Source organism: Melanostigma gelatinosum, assembly GCF_949748355.1.
Source record: "Melanostigma gelatinosum genome assembly, chromosome: 18".
In the NCBI taxonomy this organism is placed as follows: Eukaryota; Metazoa; Chordata; class Actinopteri; order Perciformes; family Zoarcidae; genus Melanostigma; species Melanostigma gelatinosum.
In genome coordinates this window covers 21,880,619-21,899,092 of record NC_136651.1, presented here as the reverse complement: position 1 = coordinate 21,899,092, position 18,474 = coordinate 21,880,619, and the positions used below count along the sequence as shown (strand labels likewise).

The window sequence follows — 18,474 nt, the reverse complement described above, 5'->3', positions numbered from 1 at the left end:
CATCTTTGTCAATAAATTCCTATACAGATATACAACTACTGTGATCTTCAGTGTACTAGTGGATCTGTACGGGAGCACGAGTGCTGCCTGACTCCCTCTACCACCACTGACAAAGATGCTGATGCTGATGCTGATGCCCTGTGCAGGTGTTGGGCTTCTGGAGCCCCTCTGAAGGGTAGTAAACAGGTCCTTCCCCTAAAGTTGATGGGCTACATTTTGGATAGACTTTTATAGTTGATGGTAAACAGACTGTACTTGGACAGCGCTTTTCTATTCTTCCAACCACTCAAAGCTCTTTAACACTACATGTCATCATTCACACCCAAGCATTGTGTCTTTAATCATAAAACATATTAGGTTCACAAAGGAGAGAACAATAAATAATGAGGGACACAATTTCCATATGACATCCATATTTCTTAATTGACTCATTTGAAAGAGGAGCAGATTTCATCTTCACTACTTACAAGTGACAAGTTCCATTTATGTGCATTTATTTCATGTCTTGATTTGAAAGTGAATTGAAGTCATTTGAGGTTACAGGGTGGATAGATGTGACTCAACTTCCTGTCCAGCTGATGACCTCTGTGAGCGTCACGGGATGGATCACCATGACAACATTAAGACCCTAATAAATTAGTACATATTAGACCCAGTATTTTATACAGTTTCAATACTATACAATACTTGTATGTAGGACAGTCAGATAATGCAAATGAGGAGTCAGTTACAGCATTCCAGTGTAAAACAGATTCAACTGAATTGAGTTTGTTACATGAACACATACATACAGAATATGTACACCTCCACTGAAAGAAGTGTGTAGGCCATGTGTATGAAACAACTAAATACAACTAGAAACCATGTCAAATGGTTTTCAGAAAAATGGAAAAAAAAAATTAAAAAAAAAAAAAGTGAAAGGAAAGAGCCAAGAGTTCCAAATATAGAGTAAAAAACAAAAAACTCAACTAGATGAAGCACTTTTTGGTGCAATTAATGTAATATTGTAAAACGTGACCACACCGGGGATGACTGAAGCACAGACATCGTTCCGGTTTAGCCAACTCAGCTCACATTGTGGCGGACATGAAGGTACCCTTTGCATGTAAACATATCTGGCTTCAAGTAAGACTAGAGATGTGAGCTCCACACGTTTGTGTGGCCGTCTGTAAGGCTCTGGGTGAAGCTGGGCTGTAGTGAGGACTGAAGCTGCCTTGGTCTGAACTTGGGGGCTCCTAGCGTCAGCTACAATACCTGGGTGGAGCTAATCCCTTTCATCTACATGCCTGAAGTCACTGTCCATGAACTAGCACGTAAAAAAAACTCATCTATTCAGACACAAATCATTTTTCTTCCACAAAGGTAAACGTGCATGTCAGCAGAGCACACAGTTATCTAAACGGTTTGAATTCCACATGGTCCGTTTACTTAAGAGGAAGCTGTGTCGAGGTGTTTGAGGACTCCTCCCACTAGGTGGAGGCTTCCGGTGATGAGGATGTGGATCTCTGCTGCATCGCGGAGCAGAGCAGCTTTGGCCATGGCGCTGGGTTTAACTGGCAAGTCTCTCTTAGCTGAGTCTGACAGCACCGAATCCCTGCCCTGGGTGATCCACTGGAGGGCGCTGAGGATGCAGGGAAAGACCAGAGTGTCGGCCTTCTTTTCAGGGACCAGGCTGTCCTCAATGAGCAGCTGAGTACCTTTGGTATTGCCCATGCCGTTGTGGAGATGCCAGCTTCTCTCGTTGTCCAGGCAGCGAGTCAACATGTTCTCCACAGAGACGTTGAAGTTCTGCTGGTCTGAGAGGTGTGGGAGAGACAGGAGGACTCAGGTCATAGTGTTTCTGGCGTCATTTGGAACACAAAAGAACTTCAATATTGTACAGAGTTGAAACACAGTTTTACAGATGGGACTGGGACCATTTTCAAATCTCTCTTAAGCAATAGAGATCTAAAGCAACAGTTCAACATTTTGGGAAATGTGCTTATTGGCTTTCTTTATTCTTATTTAAAAATAGTTTCATGCCCAACAATAGTCGGGTGCAGTGACTGTGCCTGCTGAAGTTTGTCATCACACTGAGGTTGCCAGTGTTGGTTCCATTGTGCCTGTATGGAGACCAAAACCTGTGCTCACCAATTGCCGCCAAAGCTGGATCTTCATCAGTAAATCCTTCCAACAGAATAGATTTAACAAACGAGATGCAGCATGTTAGCATGCTTGGATCTTTGGACACAGCCAGGCTAGCTGCTTCCAATGCTTAACTAGGTCAACCCCGTCCTGACTCCAGCGCTGTAATTACCGTAGTGCACAGACCTGAGGGACATATCAATCTTCTCATCTCAGTCTCTGAAATAAAGCAACCATGCATATTTCCCAAAATGCTCAACCATTCCTTTAAATGAACCACTGGCTGTCCAGAAGTGGGAATCAATCTCAACACTATGCTTTGGGAAAGTAGGAGTCATGACGAGTACATGTGATTTGTAGTTAATGGGCTAAACACAGATATGGTCCTTTAAATAATTTCAGAGTTCACTGTTTGTGTCAAGAGCCAGTAACAACCGGCTCCATGATCTCACCTGCATTGCAAGAAGCGATGGCTTCAGTGATGTTTGGGCAGAACACAGCAAAATCAAAATGACACGGCTGAAAGGAAAAAAGGAAAGTAAAAGACATAAATGTCTGATGACTGTGTGCCAGTACTGACCATCTGTAGCTTGCTTCAGTTAAGGTCCGGTTTTCATCTTCATCAGGTTACACATATTAGAACTAATGGTCCTCATTAAAACATCCATTGTTGGAGTTGACTCTGCAGAGCCTTAAAGCCCGGATGTATTAGACTTGTGCGTAGTAAAAAAGATCTGCTGTCTAATGGTCACATGATGTGTGCACAGAGCAGGAAGAGCCAATCAGAAACAAGTATTTGTCATACATTCTTCATTCTTAAAAACAATTACATTTTACTCATTCAGTAAAAACTGTAGAAACGATTTTTTAATGCTCCGAGAATTTTATTTAAAAAATATGAGCTTTAAAATGTAGCATTCTGGTGTACTCTGAGAAGAAAATTAAGTGATAACACATTTACTTTAAGCAAAAAAGTAATTTATTATTCAGTTATTAATCAGTATTTCAGCTCTATTATTAATATTAACCTTTATTTAGACATTTAGACCGAGGTCTCATTTTCAAAAGTTTTGGTCAAATAAAAACAAAGATAGCAAGAGTAGCGAGAACAATCACCTGTACACAAAGAGATTAGTTTTCATTGATAATATTAATATTAATTTCCGTTACGTTATTTCCTCCTAAATCGTGATAATGACGAACGTTAACAGTCGACAAAGTTCCGCATGCAGCGGACGTTAACTTAACCCAGCAAGTCTGAACGGTAACGGAACATAACGTAACTTAAACGTTAACGGAGGGAAATGAAGACGCTGTACACATCTGAACGCTGATTGGCCAAGACTAGACACATCAAAGATGTTCTATTGCGAAGATCACGACATCACATTTTATCCTCGCTGGCCAGCTGATATATTTTTGATTCAAAACAGTGAATTTCACAGAAGAGTGACAAGTTTGCAGGTATGCAACTGTGTGCTACTTCTCTGGGAAGTTGAAGCACCACCAGCTTCTCTCCCTTCAGCATTTTGAAGTGTATGTGGGCTCCAGTTCATCGGCGGTGACAGTGGACCACAACCCTCTTGTCGAGCTGGCCCAGATGTGCAATGATAACCAGCGGTTGATGCGTTGGGCCCTGCTGGTGTACGGTGTGAATACAGAAATAAAGCACCAGAAGGGGGCAGACAATGCTCTGTCCCGTGGGAGAGATTCATATAGGATGCATTAATGGAGGTTGGTTGTGGCCAAACTATGGTTTGGTCCAATGGGAGGGAGTGTTACGTGCCGTGTTGTTGTCTCTCTGCTCTCACCCCCCAGTGCCACCCTTGTTCCTGCCTAACAGCTGCAGCGTGTGAGCGAACGCGGCTGGGCTCAATCCGATTGGTGTCATGGTGGTTAAGGTTCTGGGAGATCCAGAGAGACTACCATGTGGGCCAAGTAGCAGCGTACAGGCTGTGTGTGTTGGTGTGGGGATCTCCGTGTGTGCTGTTGTTAGCCTGACCCATTACAGCGTTTACTGTTGTGGTGTTAGTGTCGCTTTCTTTTTTAAGGAAGTAGATTTCAGTTGTTGCATTGTGAGAATCCTTTTTCTTTACTCATCCGTTGCCCAGGATTCTTTTTCCCTGGTTTATTTATTACCGTTACTCCCCCCATCCCTAGACCCTAATCAGGGAGACTTCATTCTCTGCTCAGGTAGACATTACTACATCTTTACAGACACCAGTTATTTGATGAGATATTAATGCTGTGAATATCCATATTAGCTGTTAAGACAATGGCCTCATTCATTCCCTGTGTTGCTGAAAGCAGTTGTACTCACCACCAGTAGTTTCAGCAGGACTGCTGAGTCTCTCTCTCCTGTGGCATTGAACAGCAAAACTCTGGCCACAGGTCCACTACAACACAAACACGTCATGGCTTTACATCAGGACTGTCTGCTGCTCTAGTATCAGAAACAATTAGGTGGTCTGATTTCCACTTCTGTAAACCAACATGGAGGATGAGCCAGCTGTGCTACAGCTTCATGTCATGATGTTTGAACATGTGGTCTTGTGTGCTACTCCACTAAACCAGTAGGCTTGGAGTGCTTCACTTCTGCAGGTAGTAACAGGTGTGTGACAGAGAGATGAAGCAGCCATCACCTGAGTGATATACAAATCACAATGCGTGACAGCAAGTATGTCATGAGCACCTCCTGTAATAACAGAGTGTGAAGAGACGCATCCTATCAGCAGTGACCAGTGCAGCTTCACATCAGGTTGCTGGGTAGACACCGAGCGTCATGAGTGACCTCACCTTGAGTTCCTTTCATGCTGGGCTGCAGTCTCTCTGAACCAGTGGACACAGGCCTGCATGCTGCGCATGGTGTGAGCTCCATCCAAGAAGTAGGTGACTGCTCCGTGTTTTAGAGTCTGGTTCCTTCCAGGCCACTCCGTGTCTGCCAGGCCTGAGACCAAACAGTCACTAATATCACAACTACACTGAAGATGCTCACTGTGTTTGAAACAGAAAGGGGAGACGCCATTTCTACATCTTGACGCCTAATCGGATAGTAGTTCTTCGGAAATCTCTTTAATTTCCAAGCAATGTTGGTATTGTAACTGAAATATCCCAAATCAATATTGAATCAGACATCCAAGCGGGACCATGGGAACCATGTGGATGTTTTTCAAGTCAATGAATTATTATTCATTAAGGTTATTATTACCATTACTTAGGGCTGGGCGATATGGCCTAAAAAAAAAAATCTCCGATTTTTTTACAAAAAATCCAATTCACGATTTAAATCGATTTTTTCCCCCAAAATTTTTTGCAGATGACAGAAGCTGTTGAAAACAATTTTTTATTTTATTTTGTGATGATTTTCCCTCGTAGGTTGATAAAAATAAAGTGCAAACAAAACCTGAACATTGTAGAAAGGTGCCTGTAGTATACAAAAAGTATTTGGTCACTCTTTTGTTTCCCTGAATCATTTAAATATAAAATTAAATTAAACATAACATTAAATGGCATTACATAGTAGCCTTCCATTGTAAACAACTGTGCAAATGTAACTTTTTACAGTAAGCTTTTCTAACTGAATACACTGATACAAACACAGCATGAAATAAAATGTATGTGACCCTTTAACATTCACATTTTCAAAAGTGCAACATCTGATCTAACATCAACATAACATATTTTGCACAGTAAATAAGTGCATGTAAACAAAATCAAGTGCATTCACAACATAACCAACAGTATTAAACAGTAGTGCATGTTTTTTCTAAATATTTTTTGCCAGGAAGACAAGCCTGTCTACTACCTCTGGCTTCAGGCATGCACGGTGGCATGTAACAATGCGGAGTACAGTTGGTGAATGTCTCCAAAATGCTGGGTTGTTGTTGTGAGGTGTGCTCCCGCGGTCCTGCTCCCTCCTCAGGGCGCAACACTTCTCCCACTCGGCGGCATGCCTCTGTTTGAGGTGCTGCATTAAATTTGTTGTGCTGCTTGATTTTGTAGCAATAGCTTTTAGACAGACCTTACATCGTGGTGCTGTTTGTTCTGTGTCAGATGACACGAACCCGAACCATTTCCAGACCACCGAAGACACATTCTTCCCTCTCTTAAGAACGAGAGCTTCACTGCTGGCCGCCATTGTTTTCGTTTGTAAACAATGCGCGCGCACTCTACTACGGGAGCCCAACGGGGGGGAGGGGTGGGGGCGATTTTCTCGATTTTCAATAAAACACATCGCCTTAAAGCACACATTCAAATTAATCTATTAAATCAATTTATCGCCCAGCCCTACCATTACTATACTTCTATATTATTATTACTTTCACAGCTGCTCATTTTGCAGAAAGAGTTATGATTCGTTGATTAGATTGATTCGATTAATTGATTAGAATTGTGACATGTAGCTCAGTCAAAGGTGCAAAGGAATGACAGTGGTCCTGATCTCATTCTGCTCTGCTCTACAGTGACTGTTCTGCAGGACTCACCTTTTATCATGATGGGGCTGGGCTTGAAGGAAGCCACCTGACGTCCCGCTGTGTTCTCAACACTGGTGGAGGGAAAGCTCTTATCTGTTGAGCCAGGACAGGGTGATGTGCAAACTGAGACAGCCTCAAGCCCTTTTCAGACATGGAATACACAACATTGCTGCTGGCTTGTGTTCTCAGTCAGACGGAGCTGTTAGTTACACTCCGTGACAGGACATTTACAGAAAAAGAAACGCATGATTAAATGTAGGTGTTTTTTAGCTTCACCTCACCAAGAGGGGGACATGACTTTGGAGGCTGATCTGATTTGAGAAGAATCTCCTAAATACCTATAGATTGAGAGGTAGCTTCTCTTATGATGCGACATACAGACCACCCGTCCCACCTGGTAGACATCTCTTCTGCAGCCAAGTGTGACTCAGCTGGAGGGCTAGGGAGGCGTTGGACCGCTGGTGCTGTCCTGCCAGGCCCAGATGCAAAGGTCCACAATCTGCCTGGTAGTCCTCCAGCTCTGGACACGCCCACAGAGGACACTACAACAACAGGTTAGACCGTATTACAGGAAAGCGAGCAGCTGGAGCAGAGAAACGCTACATCAGTGCGACCGGTCACTTACTCTGGTCTCTTCGGCCCTGCTCCTGAGCATAACCATTGCATCTTCTGGCTGTTTGACTGTAAAGGCAGGAACCCCTGGCTGGAAACACATGCACATGATTAACAGCAAATGAGCTCACAGAGCACTACTGAACAACAATGAGTTGTTTTACTCTTAAGAACGCCAATGTCTCCTCAGCAGGTCTGAACCATGATATTGTGACTTACATATTGTGAAGACATGGTAACTCACGGTTTAACTTTGTTCTTGATCTTAAAGTACCCCAGCTTAACTCAAGGTCCACTTACTAGCACGTCCCAGCACTTCCAAATGCACGGTCTTCATCAGCGGATGGAGTTTACTCAGTTTTCATGGAGTTGTTCAAAATCAACTCACAAACTAAATCGACAACATAACAAACTCCATCTGCTGATGAAGACTAAGATACAGGACAATGTTTCTGTCATATTACTCATCCAAGTGCAATCACAATGACACATCTCTGACGATCACTGACCTTGAAGATGCCTCCTTTTTGCCAGGCGATCTTTTCAATGGTGTCTCCAAGAATCTGAGTGTGGTCTATACCCAGAGAGGAGATCCCACACACCCACGGCCTCCTGTGGACACAACCAGAGGAGGAAGGACAGCGGTCACACTTTATTGCATCACTGATAAAGGTGGCAGTAAACCAGTAACTACAGGTGGTGATTAATAGGGTTGGGATCAGATGCCCCACAATACCATATCAGCACAATATGTCAGTCACAATATCATGGTATTGCAATTTTAAACATATTGCAACACGTTAAAGTTACAAATAGTTCACTGCAGAGACGTTCAATTAATTGGTTTTGGTTCACTGATGAAAGCACTATTTACATTTTTAAATGCTTTACAAACAGGTGTTAAAAATCTACATTTGAGTAAATATTTTGCAGCCAAATCAAATAGTTTACAGATATTCAGCCTGTGTTTCTTTACAATGCTTTTACTACTCGACTTGTTTCTGGACAGGGATTGTATAAAGGTGATAAAGTAGTCCATGAATGTGAGATACGAGTCCACAGATAATTACAATCCCTCCTCAGCATGGAGGAGGTTGTGGCTACTTGTCGGTTTCACTCGTTCTTCAGTTTGTACTCTCTGGCCTTTCAGAGAAGAATGCAACGAAAGGCACACAGACCATATATGCCTCTGTTCATGCTCTGAGATACGCTACGAAGCCAAGTGCCGGTATAACCAACGCTTCACGTGACTCGCGAGAGGAGTGTTCACTGCACACAAGCAACAGTATCCTTCAATGTGACTTTAAGCAGTAACTGACAAGCTCTTCAGTATCATCAGTATTACAGTCAGCCTCATCATTTTGTGCCAAGCACACTTTACTGTCACCTAACTGTCCTCAGAGTGTCTGCTGAAAGCTGTGTGTTGACAACGGGCTGCATGTCTGACTGTGCTGTTGCAGCTTTCTGGAGAATCGCTCAGAACAAGTCGACACTGAACACTGAGCTTCCTCTGGTCCTCAGCAACACACCTCACACGACATGTCGAGTCACGGCTCCTCACAAACCCAGAGACCAGAACAGTTTGGTAAATATAATCATACTCTGCACTTAAAGATCTGATGAGCGGCTCTCTAATATTATTCATGAGACATATGTCACAATTAGTGGTGTAACGGATCAGCCCTCGCGGTTCGGATCACTAGTGAACCGCGGAGTATTTTTTAATTTTATTTATTACAGTGTAATCATTATAGTTTTACTGCTGCTGCTCCTTTTCAAGTAACAAGTCCCCAAATATCAATGCAGAGTGTCAGTGAACAGATATGAAGCAGTAGTGTGTTCACGTGAACGGAGCAGGTTAGAAGCATTTAACGGTGAAAGTCATGGCGAGCGGAGGAACGTCAGAAGCCGCGGCGTCATTTAAGTTGCAAGTTTGGGAACATTTTGTCTTCCCTGTAACTTATGACGGATGAGGGTGGTGGACAAAATAGTTACGGTATGTAGGCGTTATTTAAAGAGAAAGACATGACAACGGCGATATATCGTCCACACATATGAAGAGCCACCATCCCGTTGAATGTTCTATTCATTTATTTCAAATTGGACATCTTCAATATCTTTGTTTTTATGTAAGACTATAGCCCAAAGTTCTTTTCTTTAAGTGTTCTTGAAGTTCTTTAATTAATAAATGGAAAGCAAATTTATATTTGACTCCTCCCCTTTTCTTTGTTGATCCGAACCGTGACTCAAGAACCGTGAGGTTTGTGATCCGTTGCACCCCTAGTCACAATGTTTGAGTTTCTTTTCTTAGTCTGTTCAGCCCTGGTGGCTATGACTGCTCACACCAACCACCCTGTAATTCTTCTTCTTCTTCAAACACAAAAGAAACACCTTTGTGAATAACTGAACAGCAGGCTGCCCTCTGCTGGCTGTTCTTTTGCACCTGACATCACAGCATACCGACACACCCTGCAGTAGGGATTCTCAACCTTCTCAGTCCTGGAGACCCGAAACGTTAAAGCTTCACCAATGTTTTCACCAATGCAGAGAGGACGCGGTTCTCAGTTATGATGGGAGGAAGGTTGCCGAAGTGAAAGCTCCTTTCAGGTGATCACGCACCAGCTTCCAGATGCTGTGACAAACTGGGAAACGACGATTTCTTCTTGAAAACGTCACGTCGGAGGCAGTTTCCCCTGTGGTGACAAGCGAAGTTCATTCATAGCGCGGCAGAAATAGACTTGCCCCTACACAACTTGTAGCTACGGACATCATCAGCTCCGGATTGCTGGATTGGGCGAGGGATTTGCTAGATTTACTCGCCCGACCTGGCATTTTACTTGCCCCAGGCAATTGGACAATCCTTGTTGCACGTAATGCTGCTACGCTCGATTTAGAAGAGGCTTTTAACACTTGCTTGTTCTTAGGGCTAGGTGTTTCGTCTGGCAGTGCTGTGATCGTTTTGATGGCTTCACAGATTCTTTTGAGAGCATAGCCCACAAACAAATCCCTGCTCAAATCCATATTTAATGTAGAAGTTAACACATTTTTGGAAAGAAAGAAGGATAATTATTTCCTGTAGCTGATGGGCTTTCCCTCTCACCCTGTGCATCACACTTCTCCTGCTCCGTGTTGACATCTTAGTTGCTACCTGTGATGAAACATCTGTCCCGAGAAGTCTGTCCTTTTAGCCATGATGCTAGCTAACAACAAGATCAGCAATAATAATAGCATCATGTAACCCACAAAACATTTGTTCTCCTTTTGGAACTTGCTTCATCACCGAAATAGATACATTTAGAAGATACACGATAAGCTCTTGTGCATGACGGAGGCCCAGTCAGCGCGGCATGAACTGGTACCGGGTGCCATTTTAAAATGCTAAAAATAGCAATGTAGACACATTCCTAGGACCATGAAAATGAGTGACAAAGGCTCTATATGTGGGCATTCTGTGTGTACAGTCACAAGTTTCTTCCATGTTTAAATTGAACAACATGTGAGGCTTACTATGCCCAGTCGTCTAACAACATTCACAGGGATAAAGCACTATGAAATTCTCTAAATATTTTACAGAACTTATTGTTTTAGTAAAAACACAGCACTGCACCCGTCCAGTGGAGCTTTGGACTTTGGCCAAATAGTACAACATGGCTCCGGTCTGTTGGAGGGAGGAGGACTCACTGGGTAACCGGATGTAACCTGTGAACTGTTTGTCCTGGATCCTCGCCATAGATAGAGGCGTGTCTGCAAATGCTCAAAGCAGCTGTGGCATCAGACTTTACCATCACTCGCACTGCATGTGCATTAGTAAACTATTCCCATGTAGTAAATATCTATAATTCTGTCCTCAAAAGTGAACGTTTATTGAGAAAATGTTTTGAAATGATACCTTACAATTGACCTCACTGTCAATATGGGACAGTAGCAGGGATTTATGGCTCATAATCATTTCAATAAAAAGACAAACTATAACAATAATATATAGCGTCTAAATCTAAAATGTTATCCTTTCCATCACAATCAAACTTTATCTTGTAAATAATGAAGGGGCTAAATTTGAAATGAAGAACCATGTTGGTTAAACTATAACAAAACAACTGAAAGGTGGTAAAAAGAAAGAAGAAGAAGAAACAGACACTGGAGCTCTCCAGCCCTTTGGTCTCTTGCTCCCCGAGTGTTGGTCCTCTCTAGGACGGTTGGTTGTGGTGCTCCTCCTAAGTATCACAGATCATGTGACACTTGATCGCAGGTGGACCTTATTTCTAATTATGACTTCTGAAGGTAATGGGTAGCACCATTATCATTTCATTTAGGGACTTCATAACATGTGCACATACAGTTTGCCATTTTTAAGAAAGTGACTATTTTGTGAAGGTCCATTACATGAAATCCAAATAAAAAAAGTCCAGTCTAATTCCAGGCTGTAACGCAACAAAATAGGGACAACAGCAAGGGGGATAAATACTGCACAAAGCTGCGTCTCTTCTTCTTCTGTCCACAGAGCTCCATGAAAACACACAACGAGCCTCACTGTTGCTCTGGTGACATGTTCCTTCATCACCATCAACACACACACTGTGCTTTATGTAGACTCAGTCCCACATACACCGTCCTGCTGACTCAACACATGTGGATTCATCCGCTGCTGAAACTAGTCCCCAACAAACTCTTTGCGTATCCTTTAACATCAGCCTCAACATTTGAACTAGAACTGGTTTTAGAACATGAATATACGCGTATGCCAGAACCTGTCGATTTATTGAGCACTCATCCGGCTCTCAGTCAGAACAGACACGTAGCGTAAACCCCTCCACTGAGGCAGGTTGTGCAGTAACACTGCTACCTGTAAGTGTTCTCAGCTCTCCTGTTGATCAAGCACCTGTTATTGAGATGCTACAGCGTCCCTTTATTGGGTCCAAACCGTGAGAGATATTACAGCTGTTGTGTGTCTGTGTACCAAAGTGACATTACAGTCATAAACTGCCAAAGTTAAAGCTTCATTCTCTCATAAGTAACTATGTAAATATCAGTGGTCTTTTACACTCAGTCTCTGTTCAGAAGTGTCTGATCTGAAGTCTGTTCTGAAACTGTAGTCATTTAAGGACAAGTTCAGGACAGAAATAGATATATCAAATTCTAGTTCAGCAATATTTCCAGCAAGTAAATAACAAATCGCTTTATAAATATTGAGTCTTACCGTATAATGTTGGTGCAGTCATATGCACCACCAATCCCGACTTCAATTACAGCCAAATCAACCTGGACAAAGAAAGGAGGTGTTTAGATTCCAAGGAAGTTAGTCATTGAAGTAAAAAGGTGTTGCCCTGCTAGTGGGCTTGAGGATGTCAGTCCACGAGTCTGTCCATCAAACACACCGATGCAGCACAAGACATCTTAAAACTGTCAGAATGAACTTTCCATTGTGGACCATCTTTCAACTTTTATGTTGCACACAAGCTCAAAGAAACAGCCAGAGCAGCTCATCTCTGAAGACAAGTTAGTAGAAACAGCATATTCAAAACTAAAGGCTGGAACGTCGCCGTTTACGACCAGGTTCACAAGTGTTTACCTTCGCTGCCAAATGACACGTCTATAACTTATGTATGATTGAGCAGCCTGCTGATGAAGGCAGCAGAGGCCTGCAAGCATACCTTCTCTTGAAGAAACACATGGAAGGCCAAGATGGTGAGGAAACGGAAGTATGCAGGCATCGTCCCTCCATGGGCGTCCTGAAGAGGTCAAAGAGGGAACACGACAGACATTACGGTCATTTAGCAGACGCTTTGCTCCATGTACAATTCAGATTATATTCACACACCGTAGGCACAGCCACAGGAGCAATTTTGGGGTTAAGTGTCTTGCTCAAGGACACACCAACATGCGACTAGCCGGGGATTGAACCGCCGATCCTCTGATTGAAGGACGGCCCTGCTCTCCACTTAGTCACAGTCGCCTCTTACTTTTAATTACTGCTGACCTTGTTTGCAAAGTTTCTACGCAAACAACTACTTGATTGGATTTAATAATTAGTTTCAGCACTAACGGAGATCAAAAGATTATTGGTCTCATGCCCTGACAACTGTCATTTATATTTTTTAATTCTTCTTTATAAAGCGAAAAATATACATTTGTATCAATTCCTGCAGCAGGATTGTTTCTCTGTCATCGCCAGCTCCTTCAGTGGCCGTGGTGTCTCGAGGTGGGCCTTCATTGGCTACCTATCCATGTCTGATGAGACTTTAAATTGCAAATGGACACACCCTTGCCTACCTGTCCTGTCTGATCTCCTTAAACTTCAATCAGGACTCTCAACTCCCAGAATTCTGGGCTCCTGTCTGTGATGGTCACGCTCATCCTGACATGAGGTTTCATTTGCTATGGACTCGATTACAAGTGTGACACTGATTTAACCCAAGTAAATGAGTAGCCATGCTGAGTCTCGAGGTCAGGTTTCCTTCCAGCGAGTCCATCTTCAGTTAAACAGACAGCACATACATTTACTGCGTTTTTAAACTGTACATCTCTGCCTTGTTACATAGCCTACCTTAGTTCCATCCAGTCGTCCGTAAACATGCCAAAAGTATTTCGTGAAGAGCTCTTTTCCAATGGGCTGTCCGTTGATTCGGATCCTCTCTCTGACTTGTACCAGATGTGGGGAACTACAACCAAGAAAGAAAAATCAAAAGGAGTGTCTTGTCACTTTTGACTGACTGATAAGTAAAGAAATACAATGGTAAGGTGCATCAATATCAATGTTAATCGTTGCATTTTCCTGATTTCACATGAATTTGTTTTATTACACTTGCAGCCCTATGTAACAGACCCATATTCATCTGAATCCAAACACAATAGGTCCTGTAGTATCTTTAGAACCGCTAATACAGATGAAGTCATAGCTGAACCACCTTCACTGACCTTCTCCATCCTTATGCTGAGTTCACACCGGTCGCGTTGATTTTTTGACGCGCGTCGAGATTACATACAAAGTCTATGCACAGACGCGATGAGACTGGCGCGCCGCGATTTTGCGATGGCGCGCCGCGTTGGACGCGTTATTGCAGTGCGGTGGACGCGGTGGACGCGTTGGACGCCGCAAAATCGCCAACGCGCGAGTTGAAATTTTTCAACTTCAGCGACATAATCGCGTGACGCTGTGGCGCGATAGCCTATCAGCGTTGAGTTGCTCCCCCTGTCATCACTGGCTTCCTGCCGTTGTTGAATCAGGAAATAAATCCTGTAGCCGTCTGTGTTCACCCAGAGCTCTACGATACCTCATATCAACAGAGACCGGAACAAACTATGTGTATACATGTGTGTGTGTAAACCATACGGTACAAACAATGAATAGACGCTGCCGTATTTACGTCTACGTGACGTTATTGAGTGCTGGTGGAGCTGCTACAATGTTAGCATAGCCTAGCACCGATCCATCAGAGCTCCATTGAGAAGACCAGTAACCTACAAATCGGTATCATTACGTAGTTATTTCGGAGTCCCTTTTTGTCGGAGAAGACAAGTACAAATCTGCATCATTATGTAGTTATTTCGGAGTCCCTTTTTGTCGGTTTATTGCCGTTGAATCACAGCCAAATCAGTTTATTTTGTGTTCCTACAGCTGTAGTAAACAGCGACCGGTGGCTTGCTAGACAGTGAATACAGCTCGATACAATCCACGGAGCTCCTCTGAACAATATTATGAACCAGACATGACGGCGTTTGGCATTCCGACGTTTGAGGGACTTCCACAACACGTACAAAGCAGCAATTGTCCTTATTCCAAACGGTTGACAGCGGAAAGAAATGGCGGCCAGGTGAACGGCTTCCAGGACGATAAACCACGCCCCCTCTCCGGCGCTACGAGATTTTGCGGCGTTTGGTGTGAACGCGACCGGCGGCGCGTTGGACGCGATTGTGCAGTGCGTTGGACGCTTTTTTGCAGTGCGTCAAAAAATCAACGCGACCGGTGTGAACGCAGCATTACAGAGCACAGCCAATGACTACACAGTCACAGGTCGTTAGGTTTCAGCAGTGGATAAAAGGTTGTCTGAGGACTGGTCAGTGATGGAGTTCAAAACAGTAATGCTCTGTACCATCTCTGGTTTCAAAACAAAAAGCATAAGGACATAACTGACAACTTCCTCCCTCCGTATCCAATATGCTTATTCACACAGTGTTACCTGTAAAATCCTGTGCGGAAGCCATAACTTCTTAAAATCTGCTCTGTGAACGCACACGTTGACCCCTGAAAGATAAACGCAAACACTCAGAGGCCACCCTCATATAGCTGTCACAACAGTGTACATGAGCCTCACAGCTTGCTTAATGTGAACTTAGGAATGATCTAGGATCTAAATGTAGACAAACAATGTAAAGACTTGTGTATGCGACTTGTCTGGTCAAAGCATTACTCACTGTGCCTTCGCAATGCTACATATGAAACACTCCAGCAGGCTGGGTGTCTGCTCAGCTCACCTTGCCCTTTGTTCCCGTCACATGAATGATATTGAGATGGTCCAACTCCTCCACCTTTAAAACAGGCACAAAAACATCAGATAAGACAGATTGAAGTAAATACTATATCACGCATTCTTTGTAATCCTTGAAGTGGTCAATGTTCCATGAGTAGTGTTTGAGCTGATAGAAGTGACTCACTGTGAGGCCGGCTCGTTCCAGGAAGCCTCTCATGGCCTGGAGCTGCAGCTGAGGGTGGCTCCGCTCTCTCCGTACCTGCTCCAGAGCACTGGCATTGGTCTGTAGTGTGTTCAAAGTGCAAATGGCGTCCTGCAGCGAAAGCAAAGAGTCAAATCTTTAGAACCACAGCACAAGACCGCAGATTGGACGCACTGTCACAGCCTTCGACGTATTGCTGAGAGTAAAACATGGTGCCTGGCTGGTACCTGGTCCCAGCCAAGAAACAGGGTGGTACGTAACCCCCGATAAAACAGTGACCTGGGACACTTTGGTTTTAGTACGGATTAAACAAACGGGATCTAACATGGTGATTAGTGAGCTTTAAAAAAAGGTAGGTGTACACATGCGAAGAACTTTACTCCAGTTTTTCCATTGTCTCACAATGTCCTCCTTACACAGATATAGAAATACAGCTGAAACAAGGACAATGAACAAGCTAGCGGGCATTTAACTGCTATCTATAGCTATAAAGATGTGTGTGCATGTCTAAATAGATATATATTTCAGAATAAGATAATAAAGTATTAATTATATTCACATGAGTATACACAAGTATAAAACATGCTACCTGCACCTAATACACCTAAATTGTGCGTAAAGTGTCTTTATTCTTTGATCGCTGGGTCACCATCATCACCTCGGAGTTACAGCATTATATTTACAAACAGTAGAGCTGCATTCACACGCTCTGACTGTCATGAAGACAGACATTTCTGCTGAAACATGTTATTCCTGTTGCACAGCAGTGGAACGTTTCACATACAGTCACACACTGAGCACAGAGAGTGAAGAGATAGAACTGCTACTGTGTAAAGGGAATACTGCTGTTTAAAAGCACCTTTGCAAAGTGTTTGCAAACCAAATGTTATTGACCTTTTGTTCATATAGCAGTACTTTTAAAATAAAAGTGCACAATACACTACTTCTGAATTAATTATTGAACTTTGCCATAACAATGAGATTAATCGCACCAAATCCGTGCGATTAAAAATTGTAATCATTGCCCAGCACTAATGTGCAATGATTAACGCAACAGGTTGCTTTGTACATGATGTTACAAGATAAATGTGTCTCTCTTGTGACTGCGTTAACACTTTCATGTTTATTTAGCTCTCGAGTAGTTTCAGATATGTTAAGTTCAAACAAAGCACAACTAACATAATAATAAAAAGTTTACACATGATGTGAAAGTGGCCTAAGTCAAACTCTCTTTATGGCATCAGAGGTTTAGAGCACGTGTCAGCACTCTGGTTCAACGTTGACGTTTGGCGCCAGTGAGTGTGGCACTTGCACACAGTAATGTTACAGCTGCCAGTGTTCTGCCCACACTGGAACGTTTCATAGTACAGTCCCTCAGTAACCAGCAGCCCACCAGCCAAACGGATCTAACGTTAGTCTCAGATAGTCAGCCATGTTTCTGTCCATGTCACAACCGTGCAGTCACTCGAGTTCTAACGTTACCACAAACTTGTTAAACTACCGCTGGTGGCTAGCTCGCTAGCAGCCGGTGCAAAGATAGGTCGAAGGGCGTACCTGGTACTCCATGCCTGGTATCTGCGGTGCCGTCTTGGTGCTGTAGTACCTGTATGAAAGGCCCGCCAAACTACACGCCCAGTCCTGCTTTCGGAGCCGCGCGGAAAACACGGAGCCCCGCTGCCACACGCTCGACATGCACACCATCATGGTGCGTCGAGCTGTCACAGGAAGTTGCAGCCAAATATGGGAGGTTCCGTTCCCACACGCACACACATACACACACAATGACGTCACGACACGCCCCCATCATTTTACAAACTAGTTTTTACAAAAAAAAAGATGTTCAAATGGGTCAAATTTGTATTTAGTATTTGTATTTAATTAGGCCCTTGAAAAGCGGTGTACCTTATTTGTATTTTGGTGTGTGATAAGTCCACGTGGACTGGGAACCTGTATGTGCATGACACAATAACTAACTAAGTAACTAACTCATCTTCTATGTTGCCTAACCATTGAATATCATTCAAAACATTTTATAAATGGAATGTACATAGCCAACGTTAACATTTATTTTTGCTGAGCCAGTATATTTGGGAAAACTGTCAGGGCATTATGAAATAAAATGGAAGTTTAACTTGCATTGAATAATGATGCATGTGGATGCTTGCTTTACATGTATGCTTGTTATATTTACAGCCACAGTAATATCCACCAAAGTTATAAACAAACAACCAAAAACAAACGAACACGATCTGCCTACCTTTTGATTGGTGGGACGAACGTTTGCCCACACTGTCACATGACACAATTATTTTCTATTAAGTAGTGCCATGGCAAATATGTATATTTTGCAGGCGGTAGTAGACTTCCGGGTCGCAAGGTGTCGCTCTCAGTTCACGCCACTAAAGTCGTCCCATGTTGCTGCCTTCAAGTACCGTCACTGCTGATGATAAGTTTACAAAACAAATTGGAAATAATACTTTAATGATTTTATGTCTGATTGAATTACATTATATCTACACAATACGAGTGGGGTGTTTGTATTCCTATATCTGTATTATTAGTATTATGTATAAATTAAAGAAACAGTTCATTA

General features: G+C 43.0%; 1 protein-coding gene across 2 annotated transcripts; it reads right to left on the bottom strand.

Annotated features, from left to right (window-relative positions):
- Positions 1 to 346: 346 nt before the first annotated feature.
- On the bottom strand, positions 347 to 17,599 carry fpgs (folylpolyglutamate synthase). Of its 2 annotated transcripts, none has more exons than XM_079289110.1 (15): positions 17,436 to 17,599; positions 15,864 to 15,992; positions 15,684 to 15,737; positions 15,389 to 15,453; positions 13,756 to 13,870; positions 12,863 to 12,940; positions 12,409 to 12,470; positions 7,721 to 7,823; positions 7,225 to 7,302; positions 6,994 to 7,141; positions 6,609 to 6,740; positions 4,921 to 5,071; positions 4,445 to 4,520; positions 2,577 to 2,643; positions 347 to 1,796 (listed from the first exon to the last, which is right to left on the bottom strand). In XM_079289110.1, the coding sequence occupies exons 1-15, from the start codon at positions 17,583 to 17,585 to the stop codon at positions 1,429 to 1,431; spliced, it is 1,776 nt and encodes a 591-aa protein (XP_079145236.1). In that variant the 5' UTR covers positions 17,586 to 17,599; the 3' UTR covers positions 347 to 1,428. The 2 variants fall into 2 exon arrangements, with proteins under 2 accessions (XP_079145236.1, XP_079145237.1); XM_079289111.1 differs by having other exon boundaries at positions 348 to 1,796; positions 6,609 to 6,692.
- Between the last annotated feature and the right edge of the window lie 875 nt (positions 17,600 to 18,474).